General features: G+C 39.6%; 1 protein-coding gene across 3 annotated transcripts in view; it reads left to right on the top strand.

Annotated features, from left to right (window-relative positions):
* dennd1b (DENN/MADD domain containing 1B) overlaps positions 1-25,249 on the top strand; it is a 131,332-nt gene that overhangs the window by 89,578 nt on the left and 16,505 nt on the right. For 2 of the 3 annotated variants that reach the window (XM_074634768.1, XM_074634770.1), the window contains 7 exons: positions 2,504-2,629; positions 8,449-8,550; positions 16,919-17,009; positions 18,301-18,341; positions 19,617-19,652; positions 21,228-21,284; positions 23,656-23,745. In XM_074634768.1, coding sequence (XP_074490869.1) covers positions 2,504-2,629; positions 8,449-8,550; positions 16,919-17,009; positions 18,301-18,341; positions 19,617-19,652; positions 21,228-21,284; positions 23,656-23,745 — 543 coding nt within the window. Of the gene's footprint in view, positions 1-2,503; positions 2,630-8,448; positions 8,551-16,918; positions 17,018-18,300; positions 18,342-19,616; positions 19,653-21,227; positions 21,285-23,655; positions 23,746-25,249 lie in introns of those variants that run through there. The other variant, XM_074634771.1, reaches the window with a different exon arrangement.

Raw genomic sequence — 25,249 nt, 5'->3', positions numbered from 1 at the left:
TCCCTCCAACGCTGCAGCTACACAGCGTGATATAGTTGGCCACCTCTGATTGAAATAGACCTGATCAAAATTGTATCGCACTACAGAAGAACTGGGTAATTTTAATGGTAGACACAACCTCACATTTTTCTCCTGCTTTCATCTCTTCTTCCTTTTTCTTCCTGCCCACAAATACAATTTTTTAACCAATGGCAGCGTCACTACAGACTAATAATATTCACGTATAGAATTACTTGTAAATGTTCTATGCTGCTTCACAGAGGTGGACAATTAACACATGAATATCTGACACACCATCTGAGTACACACCACAAAATGTTGCACTGTATTAAAGCTGAAGTAGGCAAGGTTGGAGCAAATATGATTAAAAAAAGTTATTTTAAAAAAACGGTCACTACTGTATATCCTGGTAACAGGTAACCTGAAAAAATGTGCCTAAGAGGGACTACAGAAACAAATACAAACATCAAACACCAACGTATATCTCTGAGAAAATTAGTTAAAGCTGCCTTCTTTCTCAAGTCACAAGGCATGGCAAAACCTGACGTACTATTTTTTTTTACCATGACAACATTGCAGAGCAGATCATTCTGGACAGGTTGGAAACTGCAGAGAGAGACAGCTACATGTGACACACCATGGTCAGCTCTATTGAAAAAAAACTAAACAAAAAAAAAAAAACATTGGCTCACTTCCATTATTCAGACGGGGTCCAGGAGTAGTCATCTTTTCCGGCAAGCTTATGTCAGACTTTTCACCTTTCTGCTATGACACCAGTGTTCTCAACTTGTTTTGAAGATGTTTCTCTGTCTAAAACGGGTTGAGAAGTTACCGCTACCATCTGATCCGTGCCTTCCTGTTCTCCTAACGGCATCTGCAAGATTTCACAGACCGGAAGAAACCATATTATATTTATATTATGTTTCTGATGGGGAATTGTCGCCAAAGCCACTAGACTCAATTGAGAAAACGTGTAATTTTACCTCACAGAACACGGGGGTTGCTGGTCGGTAAGTTAGTTTGTGTTATTGTGTGTCTTTGGTGAATCCGAACAAACCAAAGTCACACAATAACACAAACTAACTAACCGATTGAGGCAGCGGTAGACCAGCAAACCCCGTGTTCTGCAAGGTAAAATTACTGTTTTGTTTTTTTCAAAGAAGTCTGGTGGCTTTGGCGACAATTCCCCGTCAGAAACAAAGACTGTATTGCTGTCTCATGGCAAAGTAAACCGGCGAAAATATTCTGAATATACCGTATTATTAAACTGATATTGATTTTTTTAGTTGGGCCTTTCTTTTAGGTGGTTGGTCCACGGTAGTCATTGCTTTGCTTTGCGTGTCAACCGCCATCCAACCCAACCCCCCTTCAAAACACCCGAACTATCCCTTTAATCTGCCCCGCTGTAGTGCCCATGAGCAAAACACCAAATCCTTACCAGTCACAGGCTCATATCTATAGGCATTGATTGTAGCATGTTAGCGTATTATATGAGGGTATACAGTATAGAATATAAGATAAAACAATGCAAAGTTATTCAAGAAGATCCACAATGAATCTGTTTCTCACTAATTGAAGTTGAAGGTTAAACGTATAGGTTTTCCTTTTCAAATCGTGATCCAAGCGCATATTGCTGCTAACAGCCCACACCAAACTGCATTACAGTAATCTAGACCTCCTGTGCAACCCAATCAAACGTTGTGCTTTTGTGCTCCGCTGGCACAGCCCACACAGAGAGCAGCAGTCCCTCGCTATCTCTGCCTCCTCCTCCTCCTCCTCCTCGCTCTGCCACCACACAGTCAGACTACTGCTGAGCAGGTGAGGAGAGCCTCTTGACAACTTCCTTCCCAGACTCCCCAGGGCCCGGTGGCCAGGGTGAATCTTTTGTCATCCTAAAACAAGCTCGGGCCTGCTGCTCCTCCACTCTCGCCTGGAGTCTTGGAGACAGAGCCAGGAGAGGGGAAAATAATTAAAGACATTTTATGTCAAGAGTCCCTTTCTGGAGAGAGTTCGGGAGAGCCAACAGGGGAGGGGAAAACATGGGGACTGGAAAGAAAAGAGTAGAAGAGTAAGAAATGGAAGGAGAGGCGAAAAAGCAAGAAGGTGATGGGGAGGAGAGCGGGGGTGGTAGCGTGGAAAGAGGGTGAGAGAGGAAGAGCAAAGACGCGAGTTTCCATTTCCTCTTCGCTGTCCCCTCCCTCTCGCAGCCCCCCGTCCTCCACTCAATTAGCAAAGCAGCAGGTGCTCTCAGCAGCACAACAGATAAGCTCGGAGGAAAGGCTGAAGCTTTTCTTTTCTTTCCTTTTTTGAGATGACCTGCAAATGTGATACTTCACACCCAGAATGGGCTTGCTGTTTCCTCCACCAATTTCAGAGGTGATAATTTAACTTTTTACCCCTCCATCTCTCCCTTTTTTCCGCCCTCCCACCTCTCTCTCTCTCCCTTTCCCTCACTTTCTGTCTCTCCTCCTCTCCCACATTCTCTCTTTATGTTTTCCACCAGGTGTCCTCTCTGAAAGGCAAGCTGAAGAAGCAGTCGACAGCGACAGGAAGTGGTGTGGCGAGGGCCTTCCTTAGAGCGCAGGCCGCTCTGTTTGGATCCTACCGAGATGCCCTCAGATATAAACCTGTAAGGATTCAGTGTCATTAATCACTACCAGTCACCTTGTGTTATAGAATTGCTCTGTTATATATGCTTGTTTACCATCAGTGTGATACATACAACCAGTGTTTGAGCTAACCTTGTTTAAAGGGTAGTTTCACCCAAATTACGTACTTTCTCACTTTCCTCTTGTGGTATCTAGCAGAGGTGTCGACCCAAGTCACATGACTCGGATTCCAGTCACAAATTTGATGACTTTGGACTCGACACCAGTGACTCGTGACCTCACTTAGACTTTAGTGTTTTTACTTGCAAATATGTGATACCTTCCCCCAAGCTTAAAGATTAAAAAGAATATTATTTAAAAAGTGTGTACACGAAGACGATCAACTGCCCGATACCGGAGGTAGCTACGACAGCGTCAGAGATTTATTTACTTTTTTAGAGATTCTTTATTGATTTGTTTGGGAAGAGGATTTACTCGTGGGGAAATAACTGAACTGAACTGAACTGAATTTCTGATTCTAATTGCTGAAGTGGTGTTTTTTTGTTAAACTTAATTCCCCAGATCCATTTGGTTTAAACCGATCTGACAGCATTCAAGCAAGTTGCAGGAGAAAACAGCAAAGAACTAACGTTACGTTACTGAGCGCCAGCTGGCGCCAGTTACTCTGTTGTTAAAATGGCATTAGAGTGCATTATGACTTGTTTAGGACTCGAAACTCAAAGTTTAGGACTTGGGACTTGAATGCAAAGACTTGAGTCTTACTTGTGACTTTCAAAACATTGACTTGCTCCCACCTCTGGTATCTAGCCTTACAGGGAATTGTGGTTTTAATGATCCAAGTTTTGACATATCCATCCCCAAACAAGTGGAATTTTGTTTGTGGTTATTATGGCAAAATGTCCCCCTTACTCTGGATAATCACAGAAGACACTGCACAGTTTTTATAGAGACTATTTCTCTTCAATACTGTTAGGACCCCAAATAAAATTGGGCAGCAGAAAGCTCAGAGACATATCTTAAAATCCAAAACCAAAACTATCTGCATCTCAAGGTAGGTGAGAAAGAATGTTTTCTTTTTCTAATTTGCTAACCGTACCCAAGTACACATGAACCGTACTTGAGAGACCACCTTTTCAAGTGGATCGACAAACAGTGTATGGTACACAGTGTTATCACTTATCAAATAAACTGAACTTTGGGGTTAAGCGTACTCTGATCCGGGCCCTGGTCCCTGATATGAAAGCCTCCTTAAACTCATCAGACCTCGCTCTGTACTGGACAACAAACAAATACAGTATATCTATAACTACCATTTTTTCAACAATGATCATGCTCTGTTGGATTGCATATAAAAACAAAAACCCTTATTGATTATATATTGAGTATAAAGGCCACAAATTGTATTTTCACTCTCAAGCAGAATGAAATATTCACAGACCATGGTAAAATATATTTAGTCTTCAGACTGTGTAGCAGGCAGTAGCGATCTCAGTTTGGGTGAGGCAAGTCAAATTTGACTGGAGTCTGGTTAGACTGGGGCAGTTTTGACTGAAGGTAAAAGGAGTGTTTTCAGCTGGAGCGCAGAGCTAAGGTGGGCCTGTCTGAGGCAGTGAAGTGTCAGAGGAGCTGAAAAGAGTCAGGACGTTCCCTTTGAAGATCCCTTTTAGCCACCTTTGGTGTTTTACTCTCCTTTACTAAGCCCCCCTAACATTTCTTTTCTGGATCTCTTCTGCTTATCAAGTCTGAGTCAGAGCAGAGCAAACTACAGCATGTCCTGTTTGTCAAATAGCGAAGCCTTTGTTCCTTTGGCTTTGAGATTAATTGGACTTTGTGGACTCCCGGAGTCAAGATGCTACATTATTGATGCTGTCTCTCTTTTCTCTGTATACAGACGGTATACGAACAAACTGCCTCCCCTCTGACACAAGCACCGAGACGCAGCGTATGTGTGTTAGTGTATGTGTGAGCACAACATGCAGTCATTTCTCAGTTCACTCACGCTCACACCGCGTTTGCTTTTAGACAGGATCTGTATAAAAGCCGTGTCGTTAACATACATGCACACGTATAAGCACGCACAAACTGCACATCTGTTTTCATGAAGATACTGATGATGCTCCCTGCGTTCTGATATTTGTGGAATAGCACTCTGCTAGCGATTGTTCTGTGCTGAACCGGGCGCCGTGGTTCACAGGCCCATATGCCTCGACAGAAGGAGGGATGTGGATGTTTGGTCGGAGTCTTGCTGAGTTGTAAATGAAACAATACTGGGATATGATAATGAGTTGAAAAGCAATCGGCTGATTAGAACAGCATTTCTTAGGTCATCACTTTCAGCTCACGTCGATGCTCCCCCAGGTGCTTCTCACCAGCTCAGAACCTGAAATAGCAGTTCAAATTAGTTTTCACCACCATTGATGAAGCCAAGGCGGGTGGGTGGGTGGGTGCACATATTCCATCAGCGTGTGCTCGGTACTATTCAGGGGCAGAATTAGCCAAGTTCTTCTAAGTGGGCCTGTAACCAGTTCATGTCATCCAACCAGGTGTGAAAACTCTGAGTAGGGGAGGTCGGGACACACAAACAAAACGACAGATTCAATCCAACATGAAACATGGACATGCAGAAAGACAAAATACTAATTAAACACAATGAAACAAACTTCAAACAAGGTGTTTTGCAAAAAAATATAAGCATGAAAAAGCTTGAACTACAATGATCATTTAATCTAAAGGATATTTGGAATTTCAGACTTAAATTAAAGAAGCTGTTCCTGGTCATTCAAATAAAATATCAATGAATAGTCTTGCAATAGAATAAAATAAAAAATAATAATAATAATAATGGTTGAATTAAAAAAAAATACAATACATTAAATTAAATTAATATATATATTTAAATTATTATTATTATTATTATTATTTCTATTTTTTTAACTAAAAAAAAAATAAGAAGAAATATCAATGAATACCAATACTCTGTTTAATTATTAAGTCCACTTGGAGCAATGCTTACACGCTTACAACAGTTATTAACATAATCTTTAATCATGATCTTATTAACAAACGATAACCACTTGACAATTACTGAAAATGGCTACAGTACACTTTTGCCAATATCTACAATAAACACATAGACACACATCGATTTTGCAGCATCCACATACCCGTATCTTTTAAACTCTATCACGGTAAATGATATTGTCATTTTCATAGATTTCCTGAAAGCTTACTGCGACTTCAGTTCCCTCTAGATCTAAACATTCATCCACAGAGAACTGCCCACTTGTTCTGGCACGTTGAGCACATCTGCTACATGATGAGTTTCTTTTTTTGGTATAATTGTTTCTATGTAATGGCTTCCTTAATGCTTACAATCTCTTATATAATGTAAATGCATTTCATAACGTGATGTCAGGCTAACTAAGGAAACATAGATAAACTTGTTGCTGTCTTCATAGATCGTCTTCTATTGCCAAATAATATGTCATTAATTCTTTCCACATCTGTAAAGTAGGGCTTCTGTTTTATTTGAGTGTTTTAAAATTAATTTCTTATAAACTCTGCGACAAGATGAGTATCACGCGCACATATATATTTTTTAAATACCATTTGGCACTGAATACATGTGTAATGTATTAAAGACGGGGTAGGCATTGTATTTTTGGCATTATTGGGCAAAGATTCCATGATAACATTTCAGTATATTGTAATTCCAGTGGTACCCCAGGGTAGGCAGTTTTCTGGAAAAGACACAAAAAAAATGCCGGAATTTGAAAATACAGCCTTTAACCTGCAGCTTCCCTCCCTGTCCTAAGCCCCTCCCACCAGACGAGCTTGTCTGGTCATGATTTCAAACATCATCCTTCATACAGTACCTGTACGAGTAAGAATCATTGATTTCAAACATCACCCCAATCATCATTGTGATCCCTATGCCGTTATATAGCCGCAATTCTGTGGGAATTACCGTCCTACTTTCTTTGCAAACTTGTGGGCCCGTAAAGCCCTTTGAGATGACATACTGTGATTCGAGGCTACAATATAGGCCAATAGCCTTCTGCTAACCATAGCTGTGAGCAAGCCGTGAGCCTTTAGCTACAGATAGTAGAATGCTAAGCTATTTGCAACATTTTCTCTCCATCTCTAAAAGCTTCGCCGATATTGTCAGACTCTCTTTTTGATAGGTCTGTCTTCCTTTTTTTGGGTTGCTTTGCAGTGAAGGGAGTTGTTGCCAATGCTGGAATGGCAGCTTTTCTTGCAGGATGTTCCGCCATTGAATCACGCTTTCACCCAAGAGACGTGCGTGCGTCACCAGCCTCCCGTCGCAGGCTAGATTTTTTAATTCCTGACAACAGAGCCATGAGGAGGTGTAAAAGTCAGAACCCCTGAATTACAATACGCTGAAAGGTTATTATGGAATTTTTGCCCAATGATGCCAAAAATAAACTCCCTCCCCCGTCTTTAACTTCAACATGACACACAAGTAGTGCTCACTCATCACTCTGCATTTATTATAAAATCATCCTTCCTTTAATAAAGGCACTCAACCCTTACCTGTTTTAATAACATGTGTTAGAGTGATGTTGAGTTTATATTATGGAGGTACCACGTGTGAGTTTCATGCAGTTACAGTAGTGGCCCAGCCTCATGTTGTTTCCCTAAATCAACTTTATTGGCTACAAACAGTTAAGCCTTAGTTCTTTACACTTTAATTGGGAGTTGTCATGGTCTTTGTTGTGCTAGGCGACCTTGGTGACCTTCTTAAAATAGATCAAATTAATGTGTCTCTCTCTTCCTTTGGTCTAGTTGGAAGATTCCAGCAGCGTTAGCAGTTGGCGTTCGTTCGTTGCAGGCCTGTGTGAACCAGAGGATTTAGTTGGATGCTGATGTTTACACAGACCCGGTCTTAAAGTTGACTTTGGAAGTTTTTTCAGTAGCAGTTAGTTGTTAGTCTCAGCATGCTTTTCAGTTTTGTTAGCTGCGGTATGGTCCGAGGCTGTAGCAGCCAGATGGAGACTGCAAAGTTGATTAAACTACAACAAGCTACTTTACGAGAGAATACGCCTTAAAAACTTTTAGTGATGTAAGTGGAGCAGTATTCCTGTGATGTTATTTGGGCCACTGGTATCATCCGCCCATCCTCGAAAATGTAGTTAGTCTCCGGTGTTGTTAAGTTGTTTTTATGTGCCACACTGTGCTTGTAGCCAGGAACAGACAAAGCACATTGTTTTACACCAGAAGAATTTAGAGCATCATTGAAATATGTGAGAATTATGTTAATTATGAGAAAACATGAATTGGAAATGACTGCAGGGCTGCGTGTGATTGGCCTGCAGTGGTTCTGTTGTCATCCTCCGTGTCTATAGCTCACAGGCCAACAGACATGATGTAAGGAATAGTAATAATGTGTTCATGTGTTCATGGGGAGTACTGGGGAGTTTACTGGGACACTGTCTTCTGGTCCGGGGGAGATTGTGTACGCTCTTCCAGGGGAACTGTTTTAAAGGGGACTGACTGATCCTTCCTCTTTCCTTCCTGTCTCTCGTTTACACTCTGTTTTCAGGCCCACTTAGCTCACTAATGAAGAAATCAGTTGAAATACTCCTTGGTTTTCAGAACACTCTTACAGTGCATAATGATAAGAGACATGATGTGATCATAGACAACATTGTTTAGTTTAAACCCCCTGCCTTTTTAAGGCACCGCACACATCTGCCGTCGTTTCCTGTGGCTCATTTCTGAACTAAGTAAACACTGTGAAAAACAGATTGGTACAAAGAAATTAATAAGTATTCATTTATTTAAATTTTTGACAATAATGTCTCTGTGGCCTCCTCAGGGGGAGCCGATCACATTCTGCGAGGAGAGCTTTGTGAACCATCGATCGAGCACCATGAGGAGCTTCCTGTCCATGGCCGCCAACCTGCAGCTCTTCAAACAGGTACAAACAGCTGTCTGTGTGTGTCAGTTTCTTTTAACCAGCATTGACTACTCATTTATGTCATACTGTCACCAGTAAAATCTATCTGACTAGGGCTGGACGATAATTCAATATGATAATTTATCGTCTTTCAATGGAATCATGTCCTGATTAAATCATATATCGAGATATCGTGATACACAGTTACGTTGTCTATATTGATAATAAGAACATACTGACTAAAATGTCTCAGAAAATCTGATCAAAGTCAGTTAAATGAAACTATTGACTTAATCTGATTACTCTGTATTTTATGTGCATGCATGTAAACATAGTCAGTGTATAGCTGGATATATTTATTCATTTTCTTTCTCTATAAGTTCACTTGAAACGGTTCTGTTCGTTTTGCACTAAAGCTGTTAATTACATGAGAAAATATCCCGTGCTTTTCATTTGTCAAGTGTTTAATTCACGCATGAGTACACACAATTGGGCTTTACCCTGTGGTTATTGCATATATCATATTTCATATATGCTATATCGTGATATATATCGTTATCGAGATATGAAATTACCTTTATTGAGATAGAAGATAGAAGATCGCCCAGCCCTACATCTGACCATAAAAATGTTTAAATTCTGGACATCACATTTAACTTTATGCTTAAAATCAGAACCTTTATTCATCCTTAGATCATAATTGAGTAATCTGCTGTCACTTACGTGGGTACATTGACAGATTGACACATCTCAGTCATGTTAGTTTTGGCAAGCACCAAAAGAAAAAGATGACTGAGTGGTAGGGTAGTGGTAGGTTACTCCGTTCTCTCGCATCAATGTCAGCTTATTTTTTTCAGCAGATTTTTTTTATTTAGAAGGGTGAAAGTATTCATTCTAACAGTTGTCTCTCAGCACCGCTTGTGCTCAGCAAACTGTCAACCTGGTAAAGTTAGCATTTAGTATCTTGACAGTTCAGCTGTTGAAAGTGAGGAGACGAGAGAGGCGTGGGGATTAGAGATGGTTATTGACCCCTAGAAAGTGTTTACTGTGGTTATCTCTCAACACACTAGTGTTATGATTTAATGTCTCCCTGGTGTACAAACAAAGCCACGATAAGTCAGGCCTGGTAAATGTATTTTACTGTACAAAACCATATCAAGGTCGTAATCTGTCTATAACATAAACCTGTAAAAGCAAAAAAATGTGGCCTGAAATTTCCCTTGGTCCACAGAAACTTGAATATCCACCACTAGTGGATGCAGTATTATCAGCTCCACTGTGTTCATGTGTGTATTTATGTGCAGTGTATGTAGAGGGTGTGTGTGCGTGTGTGAGCAGGTATCCTTTATTCATGTGTGGTTACATGAGTTTCCCTTAAAATCACTCATGTATACTTAATATGTTTTCCCCCCAAATCCCTTCAGCAATACTAAACTTAGCCGAGGCAGACCCGAGTGGAGAGACACCTCTGGCTCCGGAGAAAAATTTCCTCTCACCCCTTGAATTTTTCTTTGCGCTCTCTGACCCGTGATAGTGGTGTGATTTACCCCCGAGAGTTACAGCACAGCGGCCCTCAATCAGCCTTTTGTTTCTCTGGACACTCTGCCCCGTCTATAATTTTCCCAGGCAGAGTAGATAGCGAGCAGCAGTTCAAAGCATCCTCCCGGGCTGGCTCCTGCCTCAGCGGTAGCATTGGGAAACAGGCCCTTATCTCCTCCTCCTCCTCTTCGGCACGGGGGATGGGGTGAGCTTATCTCTTCCACTCCTCTTTCGACTAAAGTGAGAGAGGCCAGCGGTCCGCCCGAGCTCTGCTCTGGCCATGACCCACATCCGCTCGCAAACACGCAAACAATACTCAACTTGCGTGGCCACACGCATGCACACATTCATTTATACATACATAAGCACACACTCTGGGACTGGAGATGTTTGGATTTTTTCCCTGTACTTCGACTCCTTGTTTTGTTATTGATTGTATTTTAAGCCTTTTGTCCTATTGTGCACCTATAATCCAATATATTGTCTTCATAGTCAGTATAATGCACATTATTTATAGGCCTTAAAGTAGGACTGCTGTCTGATTAGTACACCCCGTAATTAAAAAAACCTAAATAGCATTTGGCTACATACAGTGAGTAATAAACCTTGGCTGCTATGTATTTGTCATATATATACATTATGTATATTTATTACACGGCTTTGTTGAATACTCGATTCTGATTGGTCAATCACGACATTCTAGGGTCTGTTATTTTTTTATAGCAGAGCGTTGCTATGTGTAACAGACCGTTGCTATGGATGATGTCGGACTCTTGCAGACCGTTTTTGTATATATGTATATATATATATATATATATATATACATGTATATATATATATATATATATATATATATATACATGTATATATATATATATATGTATATGTATATATGTATATATATAAATATATGTATATGTATATATGTATATATATAAATATATGTATTTATATATATATATATATATATATATAAATATATATATATATATACAGTATATAAATCCATAAATGTTGCATTGCGGATATTACCATATAAGGATTCACTTTTTACAGTAGCATACTTTAGCACACTAAAACTTTTATTTAGTTCATTATTTTTGATTCCTTTATTCTCCAGCTCAAGGTAACAGTTTAGTGCTTTATTTCCCAATGGGATTGTTGACAGAAATCATGTAAACAAACAGGTCGGGTTGCTCAATTATCAAGCAACAAGCGTAGGTGCTAGACCAGACTGTAACAACATGTCTAATCCATTATATTCAATTATATACATCATCTATTGCCTTGCACACAATGGCCTTTAAAGTGTGGGATTTGTCACTGTCGCCTATATGCCAACAATAATGGGTCAACCTTGAACCAAATTCAAACCATATTATTGGAATTGGTCGACCACAACACACATTACACTCACGCGGCGAAGCACACACGCATAATGTGGAGGTGTTACCTGAGTTTGAGGTGTTACCATTTCAGCAGGAAATTGCTTTTCTACAGGTGATTTTGTTTTTGTTCCTTGTAAAGCAGCTCTCTTTGCTTCACAAGTCATTTCGGTTTTATGGAGGGAACAGTGTGGAGTTGTTCATGCAAATTCAGCGAAACATTAGTAATACTTTTGGAGCTGAGTGGCCCGGTGGATAAAGAGACTATTGTGTGCTGTCATATGTCATTATAGGCCATCTTACTTTCAATAGCCTTGTGGAAATGTATTATTGTAACAAATGACTTACAGTAGGATGTTGCATAAGAATACTTTCTTAATAATGTTAATTGTGAGTGCATTTGAGTTGTGTGCTTAGTGGATTTTATCGTATGCCTCTTTGAAATATAGACACTAACACTAAAATAGATAAACACGTCTCTTAAAATGTCACAGTTTCACCTTCTAACGCACTTCTGTTCAGTTCCTGTCGGTCCACCAGCCCATCTCTGTTCAGAAAACAACAAGTGGGAGAAGTCCTCTGAAAGAATGCGGGGGGGAAAGCCTGTCGACATTAACCTGCTTCTTATCAACCACCCTCAGCTCCTACACACTCACACTGTCATTCATGTGTGTGTGTGTGTGTGTGTGTGTGTGTGTGTGTATTGTGCTAGCAGAGACTGATTCAATGAAGTCTCTTCCTCTTATTGACCAAACTAAGCCATACACAGTTTTATTGAGTCTGTTGGGGGACTTGCAGTCTGATAATTTACTGCCAGGAGCCTTCGTAGACAATGTGCGTCCCATCAATCAATAATCATCCGTCATTCTCCGTGTGTATGAATGCAACAGACCAGCCGTTTATCGAAAGAGGGAAAGGTGTGTCCTTGCAAAAGCAAATTATCTGATTTACAGTCTGATCGTGTAGTTGCTCCGTCCGCTCCATATCCATATCACAGCAGTAACAGTTAGCTGGAAAACTGCATTTTATTATAACCAGTGATAGATAAAAGTAGCTGCCATCTCCATTAAGAATTTCTGATGGTTCAAAACTTCTTTCTTGAAATACAAATTTTTTTTTTTCTACAAGACATTGGCTTATTTGAAGTCTTGTTATGTGTGTCTCTGTGGCAGGTTTGAGAGTGATCAATTGGTTAAGAGATATCATGGCTTAATAGAAGTCTATTTTGCTTTACCTATGTTTGATTGACATACTGTGCGTCGCAGCTAGGGCTGCACAATTAATCAAAACTGTAAATCGCAATATGGCCTAGGAGGTGCAATATTAGTTAAAGGTGAAATATATGTCGAAATACCATTTTAAATTAAATAATGTCGAGCTGCAGAGATGTCCTGGCCTACACATCATATTCTACAGACTTAAGGAAACACCTTTGTTTGGTACAGATCGCCACAAAATCACACCATAATCATTTTAATGATTTGCAATAAAAAAATGTTATGCAATGAAACCTTGTACACAGAGTCTGATGCGTTTTATTATTCTATTAATTGCGAAAATTTGCAATACAAGACAAAACTGAATTAATTACATGGATGCAATGGATAGTGCAAATATAGTTCAAAATGGGGCTAATGAATGAATGGCATTAGCAAGAGGTATAGTTTAGCTGCATAGAGCACAGTCACTGCTGTCTAGTCCTTCCTACATCCTTTGTTTTGTAACCATCCCTGATTCCAAGCTGCCAATATCTGTCGTAAAGCGCTTTGTGCTGGGAGACGACGTGAATGTTTATCATGCCATTTTGCATGATGACGTTTGCACGGACGGTGGCCCTGATCGCAATTGCAATATCAGTCAAAATATCTTTTTCAAAAACATTCAGCCGTAGTCGCAGCGATCGTGGTTGCTCCTCCCTTGTGGCTATAATTATTTTGATTCCCACGCTCTAGTTTCTAGCAAAGATGGTGGCGAGCTGTAAACCCAAATCCAACCTTCAAAACCTCCCCTCAGAAACCTATGAGTGACATGATTTCCGATCTATCCCCAAGTTTCCACAGTTTATGGGCTAAAATTCCAGGTTGAAAAAACTCACATTTCCTTTAGGCTCTGCGTGTATCTCTCTGTAAATGAACCCCCGTAGAGTCCTAATCCCAACTTCTGGCTTCACAATTCCAGAGTTTAAATAAATCTAGACCACTGTGACCGACCCGCCAGTGAGTCAACATGCTGGTCGCCAGATGGAATAACTCTCCCGCTCTACGGTCTGCTACTACAACAGCAACAGGAAACAAGATGACATGTAGACATGAAGAGATGGAGCAGGATTCACTTCCATGTGTAGAACACAGTGGTGGAAGAAATACTCAAATCCTTTACTTAAGTAAAAGTACTAATATCACACTGTGAAAATGCTCCATTATAAGTAAAAAGGAAACTTAAACTAAAGTATTTAAGTATAATCAGGAGAATGTACTTAAAGTTTCAAAAGTAAAAATACTCAATGCAAAATGTGACAGTTACAGTATACTGTTATATATCATATCTTTAGATTAATATTACCCATGCATAAACTAGAATTTATTCAAATAATTACAAGGAAAATGCAGCATTTTGCATGAAAAATGACTTAAACGATAATCAGAGTAGTTTCTCAATAGATTTTCTGTCATTATGCTTATCGATTAATCAACTAATCGTTTCAGCTCTAATTGTATAAACTGTTGGATAGTTTAATCTCTAACAAAGCATCATACTTTATAAGCTTTTCATATGTTTTGTATGTAAAATCTTTTGTTTATTTCTAAAGTAACTAGTAACTAAAGCTGTCAGATAATTGTAATATCCTTTCAGCATATTGTAATTCAAGTGCTCTGAGAGAAAACTAGACTTCTGCACCTCCTCATGACTCTTTTTTCAGGCTTTAAAAAATCTAGCCCGTGACGGAAAACTTTGGCCAATCACAGGTAATTTCAGAGAGAGAGCGTTCTTATTGGCTGTTCCTCTTGGCTGTTCCTATTGGCTGTTCCTATTGGCTGTGCTCCGACTGGTGGGCGGTGCTTGGTATTGCTTTAACTGATCTCAACATGGCTGCCGGGTCACAAACCTTCTCATTTTACAGCTAAACAGTACACTACAAGATGTTTCTGAAAACATTTGAGGAGAGTAATAGACATTACAGTAACAGAATATTGATTCATATTTGATCAGCTCTGCCTAGTTTGACCGTTTGATTGGAGTTTGCGAGTGATTGACAGCTGCTCAGAGACGGCAGGCTCCAGATCAGCTCTGATTGGTTGTTTTCCTCCAGTCTGTGAAATCTTGCAGATGCCATTAGGAGCACCGGAGAACACAGAGGCACATGATTTTCTTTCAGATTACCTTCCTCATGCACTACTGTCAGGATATAGTGACCGTTTTATAAAAATAGCTTCTCTTTTTTTGCTCCAATTCTACCCACTGCTGCTTTAAGTACAGTAGTTGAGTAAATGTACTGAGCTCCGTTCCACCACTATTTACACATGTAGGTTGGGTTAGTTTAATGTATTTAAGCAAAATTATTCAAATGTTAATGGAGTACATTTGGACTGGAGTACTTAAGTACTGAAGTGTGAATACTTTTTAAAAATGTATTTAAAAGTCTCTACTTTTTGTTTGACTAAAGCTGCTCCTGATGCGGTCCGATTCTAAAATGATTTTGTTTCTTTGAAATTATTTTTTCTTCTCTCTCAAAACAAAGAAAATGAGCCCTTGTGTTGTGTTCTTGTGTTTGTGCACGTGTGCATGAGCAAGTGTCGGTTTGTGTGTGTGTGTGTGTGTGTGTGTGTGTGTGTGTGTGTGGTGATCACAGTCTGCCATTGTTGAGTAATGTCCAATTAAGGCCCACAGTGAGGCAGGTAATCTGGCGGGGGTGTGTGGAGGAAGACGAGGGGGGAGATATTAAGTGGAGGCTTTGGCTAGGTGATGATTTGGGTTGATTATCTGCACTAATTGGGCCAGCCGAGTAGCGGAGCAGTGGTTGAAACCTGCAGCCTCACCTCTCATTAAAATGATCTAATGATGAGTCTCCGGCTCCTCTGACCAGAGGAGCGGGCGGCCGTGTCGGTCGCTAGTTAGCAGGCTGTCCCCGAGGACACACGCCCTAAAACAACCTACACTGTTGTTACACTTTGGACACAGAGGTGGGAGTAGGAGTGCTACAGTTAAGAAATCATCTGACAATATGTTGTTGTCAAGTATTAAAAAGAATAATGTGCCTTTTGTTGTTGTTCTTGAAAATGCAAAAGAGTGCTTAAAAAAGGTAGGAGGTGTTGATAGTTAATTAATGCAATCAGTGTTCCAAAGTGATTCAAATAGCTTTAAATCTAAATACTTTATATATACTAATTATTTTTTAATGTCACCATTGCTGATTGTTACCTGCTTTTCCCTCCTACCTTTATACAAATAAACTCTGAAGATGTTCAAAAAGATGGATTTTAGTTTAATGAACATACACAAACTGGTAGAAAGTGTTTTTTTCAGGACTTCTGCAGACCTTGGCCGCACATCTTGAAAATTAAGAAAAGTACTGCAGCTGCTTGTTTTTTTTTTACGCCAGAAACTTGCCAAGATTAGCCCAAGGATTTCACTGGAAAGTATTATTTCCACACAGTGATTTGCTGATATTATAAGCGATGGGACAGGAAACTAACAGCCACTTGGGGTCAATGTGGTTGGATTTAGCTAATAGGAAACAGTGCACCATATGTGTGACTGAGTGATCTACACTCACATCATTGTTTTAGAGATTTTCTTCATGTTCAGTATTTAGAAAGATGATATACAGTTAGATCTTTTTTTCCTGCAAAAACTACAATGCAACTGTCAGTCACATAACTGAGCGTGTAAACTGCTCGGAGGAGGCACCAGAGAGCTTATAACGATAAGAAACGTGTTAAAAACAATTTATTGACGTCATTTTGTTTCTCCTTCTCTTCTCATCCCTGCTTTTTATTTGGTCATGGCCTGTAAAAACTCGATATTTCTCATGCTTTAATGCCTAAAGAATGCTTTTATTGTGTTAATCACAAATGTTGAGTGTGCTTGTACTTGTGTAACATATTTACGTGTGTCTGCGCTCATGAAATGTGTAGCTGTCTTGGCTGTTGGGTCACTATTTATGAGATGGAGTTTTATGCGCTCCATGTTACAAAGGGAGGAAATGAAACTTCCTCATGTCTCAGACGGTGTGCAGCATGTAGTCTGCCGCTCTAATCCCTCACCTGCTCCACATTACCAAATCCCTATTACCTGCAACCCACCTAATCTTGGGATGTAGTTTCTGTCAGGTAGGATTAATAACACCCCACTGTGGTGTGGCACTGAGTGTTTGAATCTGTGTGTATGTGTTTTGTATCTGTTTAAGTGTGTCCACTCCCCCCCCCTCCACTCTTTAATAAGCACGTTGTAATTTATGGTTGCAGTTCATCGACGGACGGCTGGCTAAATTGAACGCAGGCCGTGGCTTCTCCGACGTGTTTGAAGAGGAGATCACAGAGGGGGGCTTCTGTGGAAGTGAGTAGTGCTAGACCTGTCTATCAATTAGCCACATTTCAGTATTTATTTGCCATATTTCATGCAGTAGACTGTAGTTATTGTGATATAGTGAGATGTAAAAACAAAATAAGGAGACAAAGACAAGTCACTAAGAGCCTTTCACTGCCCAAATTAAATGTCTTGAAACTCTACAATACATTTCAGAAGCTGATTTCAGCTTCTGAAATGTGATTATTTTCTGGTTTCTTTACTCCTCTATGACAGTAAACTGAATATCTTTGAGTTGTGGACAAAACAAGACATTTGAGGACGTCACCTTGGGCTTTGGGAAACACTGATCTCAACATTTTCTGACATTTTATAGACCAAACAACTTATCTATTAATCAAAAAAATAATCAACAGATTAATCGACAATGAAAATAATTGTCTTATTTTTTGAGTCACGTATTAAGGCCATTGTTCAATTTCTCATGAACACACCTGTGACCACATAAGGCACTTTAAATACTAATTTATGTACTAATTAACTGTATTGTTTGGAAGAACATAATTTAATTGTTATTGGTTAAAAATGACAACATTATGCCTTAAAGTGACTCTTCTCATTCATCTTGACTGTCATTTGTTGTAAAAGAAACGATGGGATCTGATACAAGGGTTATTTGTAAATCTGAGTGAATGTGACAAAAGAAGATTGACGAATGGATCACTAATGTTTTTGGCAGGATTGAGCTTTATTACATGTGGAGCCTGCACGAGGCATCAGAAGTTTGAAATCCCACAGGAGCGCTCAGACAAATTATTATATCATTTTGATCACAACACTTCAGGTTTGAGTCATATTTACATGACAAAGAAAAAAAGAAATGGCATCCAGATGTTGCAGCTAAACATCCATCATATTATTGGGCTTATGAATTCTGATCCGGAGCCAAACCCACACTGTCATCTGCAATTCTGCTCTCTAAACATATGCAAGCCCTGGACACCATAGACAAATCTAAAAACAGTCCTCCATTCTGTCCTTTATATCCAGTTAATGATTTTACATTCAACAGTAATTATTATTGATTATATGACAAAAGGGACAGAAGAAGAAAACAAATAATTCCAAAGACAATTTTTTCATTAACCACATTACCTGTTTTTTTTCTACATTTCTCTAAATGCTCAATAATGTAATAGAGCTACAAGACTGTGTCACAGTGTAATATACATAGTTACCTTTGCTTTGCAGTGTTATAATGTTATGCTATCGAGTGCAAAATGATTAATTCATATTCTCTGTGTTTCATACATCCCTCCAGGTAATTCAAGGTCTTACCAGCAATGGATGCACACTGTGAAGGTATTCACAGAATGTCCTGCATATCATACCTATATGCTTTTATCTATGTTTTTTTTTATTTTATGTTTCACTCATTTCATTCTGGAGTTATATTTAATTGAAAGTGTGATTGACACGACTCAGCGTTTGAAGTCCTAGTGTTGCCTTTTGGAGTGAAGGGGGGCTGCCTGAATGTACAGATCCAGCTTGAGTGCAGTTTGGTGTGTGTGTGAAGCGGCGCGTGCAGCAGGACAGTGGAGACAGACAGACAGGGAGGGAGACAGAAGTGATTTGACGTGACAAGACGTCCTCCGACATGACATGTTGATCTGGCAGCAAACACAGGCGTTACTCCGCTGAACCGACCCAAGAACACAGATCTCTCCCTCCTTCTTCATCTCCTGTCTCTTTCCTACTCTCCTTTTCTTCCCCTCTCTCTCCCTCTTTTCATCTCTGTCACAGCCCCCCCTCTGTCTCCCTCTCACTGAGTATCTCTCCCTCACCCTCCCTCTCTCCCCACGCCGTCAGCTAAGGCTGAATTAGTTCTCTAGAGTGCTCTTCAAAGGTTTGTTAAAGTTCACATTTCCTGACTGACAGGGATCTATAAGAGGGGCCTTCACCTCGGCCTCTCTCCTCCTCTCCCTCTGCCGACTTCTGAAACGCTGTCTGCCATTTACTCTGTTTAGCCGTTTAGCCGGCGCTTTGTGCTTACACTAAAGACCAAACAGAGGAAAAGAGCGAGGCGCCAACGGAGAGAGATGCAGCAACTCTGAGCGAGAGAAAAGAAGACAGGCACAGAGAGATATTGGGTGCCATAATGTCAGTCTGCAGAACTCAAAGTAGAAATCAATCAGTCCCCTCCATCGCTGTTTTAGGCTGCTTCTAAATAAAAACCTCCTGAATGCTTTGAACCGTGCCGTTTATCATGGCTCAGCGATATGATACTTTGCCTGGTGTCACCATTTGTATACTGAAGTTGCATTGCAATACTATTTACAGCTGCACAGGGAGTTTTGGTTGCGTTTGATATTGAAAATGTGACTACTGTGGGAGTCGAATGATACGGTAGAAATACTAATCACATTGATAAGGATACTATACATCACAGTATGACAAATATATGCAAAAATCTAACTAAGCATATCCGCTTGCTCTGAGTCATTCATGTTGGAATTTGCTAAGATCATCACGTTATGATTGCATGCTGTGTGCATAATGTGAATGTGTGTATATGGGTGGAAACTCACCCAAAATGCCTCAAAATGACTTACTAATCGTTTTCTGTGTCTATTACAGAGAGGAGGAGCACTCATCAACACAGCTGTGACTAAAGTACGTTCTTCTGCAAAACGCTCAGATGAATGTAAAGTAGCTTAACCCATTTAGTCCCGCAACTGACATTTTCAATTTCCTTTGGTAAAGTGTTCTCTGGGCTTGTCTAAGCACAAATCTGAAGACGGTGTCAAAATCGGTCAAACTGTTTGGCTGAAAACTGAGTTTTTCTTTATCACAATATACCTAGTATTGCAGGAATGAGTCCCCAAACCAGGAGATGAGTTAGCACTTTAGCACTTCCGGTTCCCTCGTCTGGAAGTCAATGGGTTTTTTGAATGAGTTTTTAGTTAGATGCCTGAAATAAGGTCTGTGGTTAACGTAAGCTGAAGAGATTTTAACGTTTTGTTCTACGACATAAAATACGTCAATAGATATCCCACTTATGAATTTTGAAGTTTTTAATATGTCTTAAAAAAGGTGGTTGCTAACAAGTGTCTAAATGAGACTACTAAACACCATCACGCCAACTCGTCCTCCTTTACAGCATCGTTGTGTATACTCACGTTCATGCGACCGCGGTGTAGTTTGTTTATAGTTTACGTTAGCTTTTTAATTCTGGTGATTGAATTCACACTTCAAAAATCATTAAAGTGGTGTTAATTTGTGGTGATTATCTTGCTGAACAAAACGTATAAGTATCATAAACGTTTGTTTGCCACAGAGCTTATTTTCTGTAATAATCCTTAACCCAACAGAAAAATCCCATTGGCTTTTTCAGGAGGGAACCAGTGCAATGATAACTTCCTGGTTGGCCTACAAAAATACGTCATCCCTGCGTCATTATATTTTAGGAAAAAACAGTAGTCCCATGTGCCCAAAGGCTAAATATAGTATGATAAGACAATATGGTATATCTCATGGAAACTACAAGGAGCACAATCAAGTATTAGGTATTGGTATCAACTCATAACAAGTTGACATATGCAGACACATATGCAGTTTAAAATAAATATTTCACATAGAAAACATTTAATAAATACAGTAGTGTTTAGTGTTTTTCCTAATTATTCAAAAATCTTGACTTTGACTATTAATAAAAGTTAGATTTTTCATGTGATCTAAAAAGTACTGTTAGATGCTTGCCAAAATTTCAAGACTTACGACCCATCAGAGCAAATGTTGTGGCATTTTTCCTAATCATACTAAATATAATCTTTGGGCACAAATGGGTTAATGCAATGTTTCTTTCTATAGGTGCATAACTTGAAACATTAAGTCCTGAAAAATAGACATTTTGCAGGTTTTATTTGGTTGAAATGAATCAGTCTTCTTGAATATACAACAAATTTAATTTGTAAACGTGTCTGTTTTGGAATATACAGTGGAAGGAATGGGAGTATTGTAGTGTGTGTCGTCGTGTGCTGTGCAATAGGTGGTCACAGTGCCCTTTCATGTTATCACCTCCTGTTAGTGTGCGAGTCTCTCTTATCCAGACTTTTGTCTCTGTGTTTTTGCCACAGCGATCAAAGCATTTCTTGATGTTACATGAAACCAGAACAGAATGTTAATGCAACATGTTTTGATTAGTAATCCATGTGTGTGTGTAAATGTGTGTGTTGTTTTTCCTCCTAGGCCAAGAGTCATGCCAAGAGGGGCATCCGGGACATTAAGGGCAGACTTAAAGCAAGGGTGAGCAGCGCGGACCTTCACACCTCTCTGACATGCACGCACACTCGTAGAAACATGCACACATACTTCAGATACAGTAGACACACACACACACCCTCATAGAAACAGACAGGAAGGCTGCTTTACATGGAGTGTGTGATTCTGACGCTGGGCTCTTTAATGACTGTTGAAGCCTGCTTAGCGCTTTGTTCAGGGCTGTACATTTTTAACCAACGCCCCTCTGGCTATGGCCTGTCATGTCATCGGAGCCCCGGCCCCTCTTTCTCTTTTATTGTCTGCATATTTCATCAGTGAGCCTGTGATTTCCTCAAAGCTAATGTAACGAGGTGTATGTTTCCATAAGCCTGATGGATTTGATAAGGCAATAGCAGTTTGATCTGTCAGTGGGAAACTGAGCAGAGAGGGCACACTGATGATGAACACGAGGGGTGTGTGTGTGCGCAGTGTGCACAAACACACACAGAAGAGGTGTTGAAATCTATTTGATTTGAAGTTAAACAGATTTCCTGTGCGTTCGTAAATTAATTCCCAAAATACACAAATGAATTAATTCGACTTTTCTCAGGATCACACTTCATCCGTGGTGCATTTATGCTGCTGCCAGCCACAGATGTCTGCACAAGGAGCCCAATGAACAAACATATTGAAATTAAACTCATCAGTGGTGGTTACCTTGAATTTAATTGTTATAACCTTGTAGAGAACATTTTAAAGGATGAGGCTGTTGATATTAAATATATCTGCTGTTATCAAAAAATCCCATGAAAGGACCAAAACACACATTGCGTTAACTTCTTCTCTCGATGTTTTCCGACTGCAATACCATATCTGTGGCTCTGAGACCCAAAATCATTTGTTCCTGCTGAAGAAAACAGGCAATGAGTATATACTTTATTTTTTAAAAAGCCTCAGTGACTTACTAAAACAGCTGGGAACTGTAGTTTTTTAGCAAAATTTGCTCAATCAGGAGTAAATGCTGCATTTGTAAGGGACTATTTTAGGGGCGGATTTAGCGCAATACGGTGTATTAGCAGTAACAGGACGGTGTGCGTTCGTTGTTTAATAGTTTTTAACAACACCTTTGGATCTATGGCACAGATCAATACCCTATATCAGACTTTAGATACACAATACTTGATTTGCTGGCAGTAAGAAAAATATAGAATATCACCAGACTGATCCTTTAACTTATACACAGTAGTGGAAGAAGTACTCGGATTTTTTACTTAAGTAAAAGTAGAAATACCATAACCTATAAATACTACTTTCAAATAAAAGTATATCGAATTCAAAATGTTACTTAAGTAAAAGTACACAAGTTTTATCAGCAAAATGTAATTAAAGAATGAAGAATGTCTCCTTTCACAGTCTTATATTATCATAGAATATTATATTTTTCTGTTTCAATACATGTAAGAGCTTTTTAATGTTGTAGTTCGTCAATGTGGTGCCAATTTTATGATACTTTGTATACTACTGAGTAGATTAGTAGTATAGTACTGCGTCATATCATATAATCTGATCATTTAAAAAGTAACTATAAGAGTCAAATAAATGTAGTTGAGTAAAAAGTACAATATTTACCTCTGAAATGTTGTGAAGTAGAAGTATAAAGTAGCATAAAATGGAAATACTCAAGTAGGGTCGGATATATGGTAGATACTGCCTCAAATAGCTGGATCGGATATCGGTGACAAAAGGGCTGATCTATTAAAATCTATGTTTATATACTATATACATTTTATACTGGAATTTTAATTCCTGATTAAGTTTTGACCAATTTGTTGCTGCAATAAAAAGGTTTACACTTGAATTGTAATTCCTATTTTCACCAAGTTGCTGGTGTACGATTTATTTTAATAATAAATAACAATTCAGTAAATTTATATCTATGTATTTATTTGTTACAATTTGTTTTACAAGGTTGATAGAGTTTGAAAGAATGATCCCAGTCACACAGGTTATTAATTAAAGGCTGGTATCTGATCGGTACTCGGTATCGACCGATACCCAAAGCCCAGGTATCGCTATCGGTATCAGGATTGAAAAAGTCGGCTCGGTGCATCCCTATAGTATGTTATAATTGTACTTAAGTACAATACTTGAGTAAATGTACTTAGTTACATTCCACCACTGCTTTTATGAATGAGAAATAGAAACAAACTGGACAAAGAGCATCGTTGCTGTAGTTCAGTAACCTCTTTCATTCTTTCACTTGAAATGAAGTAACTTAAAACGAGGGAGCAACACGCTGAATGTGTCGTGGTTCGGTTCGAATGCAGATAGAACGTTATTCTTTGTGTTCACTTTTCACTGAAGTTCATTTACAACACAAGTCATCTGAGATTTACATTCATCGTTTGTCTCTCAGGAAGAAGAAGAAGAGGGGATGATGGTCTGTGCGGGGTCTCCCACCAGCACCAAGAGCCTGTCTCCAAGGAGACTGCAGAAGATGAGACGGGTACGACACACACACACACACACAGATGCAACTCCATGTATACTGACTGATCATACCAGAGCTCAGTTTTCACTCGACCGACATGGATGCAGTCTTCCACTTCTGTGCTCTTTCCGTCCACTTTTCGCTCTCGTTTCTCTCTTTCTTCTCTCTCCATCCCCTCTCTCTCTCTCTTTTTTTTATCTCCATCCTTCCCTCTCTCTTTCTCCCCCTTACGTTCTCTCTCTTGCAACAGCTCTTGGAAGAAGTACAGTAGTTTGTCAGGCTGCCAAATGTAATGATAAGCATTTTTTTTCTTACAACGCACTCGTGTTGTACATTCAGTATTTTTCTCTGAACAACACGGACAGTAGAAGCAGCTCATCTGCTGGTCAGCATTTCCTCTGAAGAATTTGCTTGTGCACCATAAGTGGATAGCACGCCTTTGTTGTGTGCAGAGCTGGCATACAATGTGCAAGCACAAAATACACATTCATCAATAAATTTATCAAGAGAGGAGGTAAAGACGTTAGGAGATGATAAGACGCCGTAGTGTAAACGAAAACGTACACATATAGTTTTTGGAAGTTTAGTTTAATGTGATTAAAATCGCACACTTCTGTACAGTATTAAACTCATGCATACAGCCTCAGGTTACCAGTTATATCTCCCACCTTATATCTATACCTCTGTACTCCCACTTCTTACTGCTAAAGGAAAAATGCACACAAAAAAACATGGCTGCATGCGCACGCTGACATTTGGTCACAGTCATGTAGGAGTGTGATTAGGAGAGGTTGTGCTGTCTCTAATTAGCGTTGTGTTTCCTGTGTGTGTGATGAGGCTGGAAAGTCTTAGCGCAGAGGAAGGTGTGACGGCCGGGGAGAGGAGAGGAACGGCAATTAGGGCTTTTCTAAAGGCCTCCTCGGACACCCTCCCCCCCACTACCCCTCCACCCCCAGCTAGCACACACACACACAAAGACGGGCCAAACCAACACACACAGATTAACAGTTAACATGCAGTTGATGTGCGCACACACACCCACAAACACGCACTGCATTCAGGATATATACACACTCTCTCACACCCCTGTCCCTGCCATTGAGGCCTGTTCATTGCCACAGTAACGGGTCCCTGGAGACCGCTGGAGGAGGGACACACGAGACACGTGTCCCACAGCATTGGTTTAGTGTGTTTGTGTTTATATATATATATATATATATAGTCCATCAGTTTCTTTTCAGCCACACACAATGCTCCTCCCATTCTTCTCCTTTCACATTCTTAACTTCATAACCCCGTATAATATTATTATGTATTATATATATATTAATATATTACCCCCTACATGTTAAAGACACAAACCCCAGGAGGAGAGTGCACTCTGACATCCAGAGATTTTTTTTTTCTGTCAACTGAAACTAAGACGGAAAATTGAGAAGCCAAGAAAGCCTTGATAATTTATGGCCTGTCGGTGTGCAGTAACCCCTGAAAGATTGAAACTCTTCAAAACAGTACATTT

This window comes from Sebastes fasciatus, chromosome 5 (assembly GCF_043250625.1).
Source record: "Sebastes fasciatus isolate fSebFas1 chromosome 5, fSebFas1.pri, whole genome shotgun sequence".
NCBI classification, from domain to species: Eukaryota; Metazoa; Chordata; class Actinopteri; order Perciformes; family Sebastidae; genus Sebastes; species Sebastes fasciatus.
Note: the sequence above shows the minus strand (reverse complement) of the source record. Positions and strands in the feature narration are given on the sequence as shown.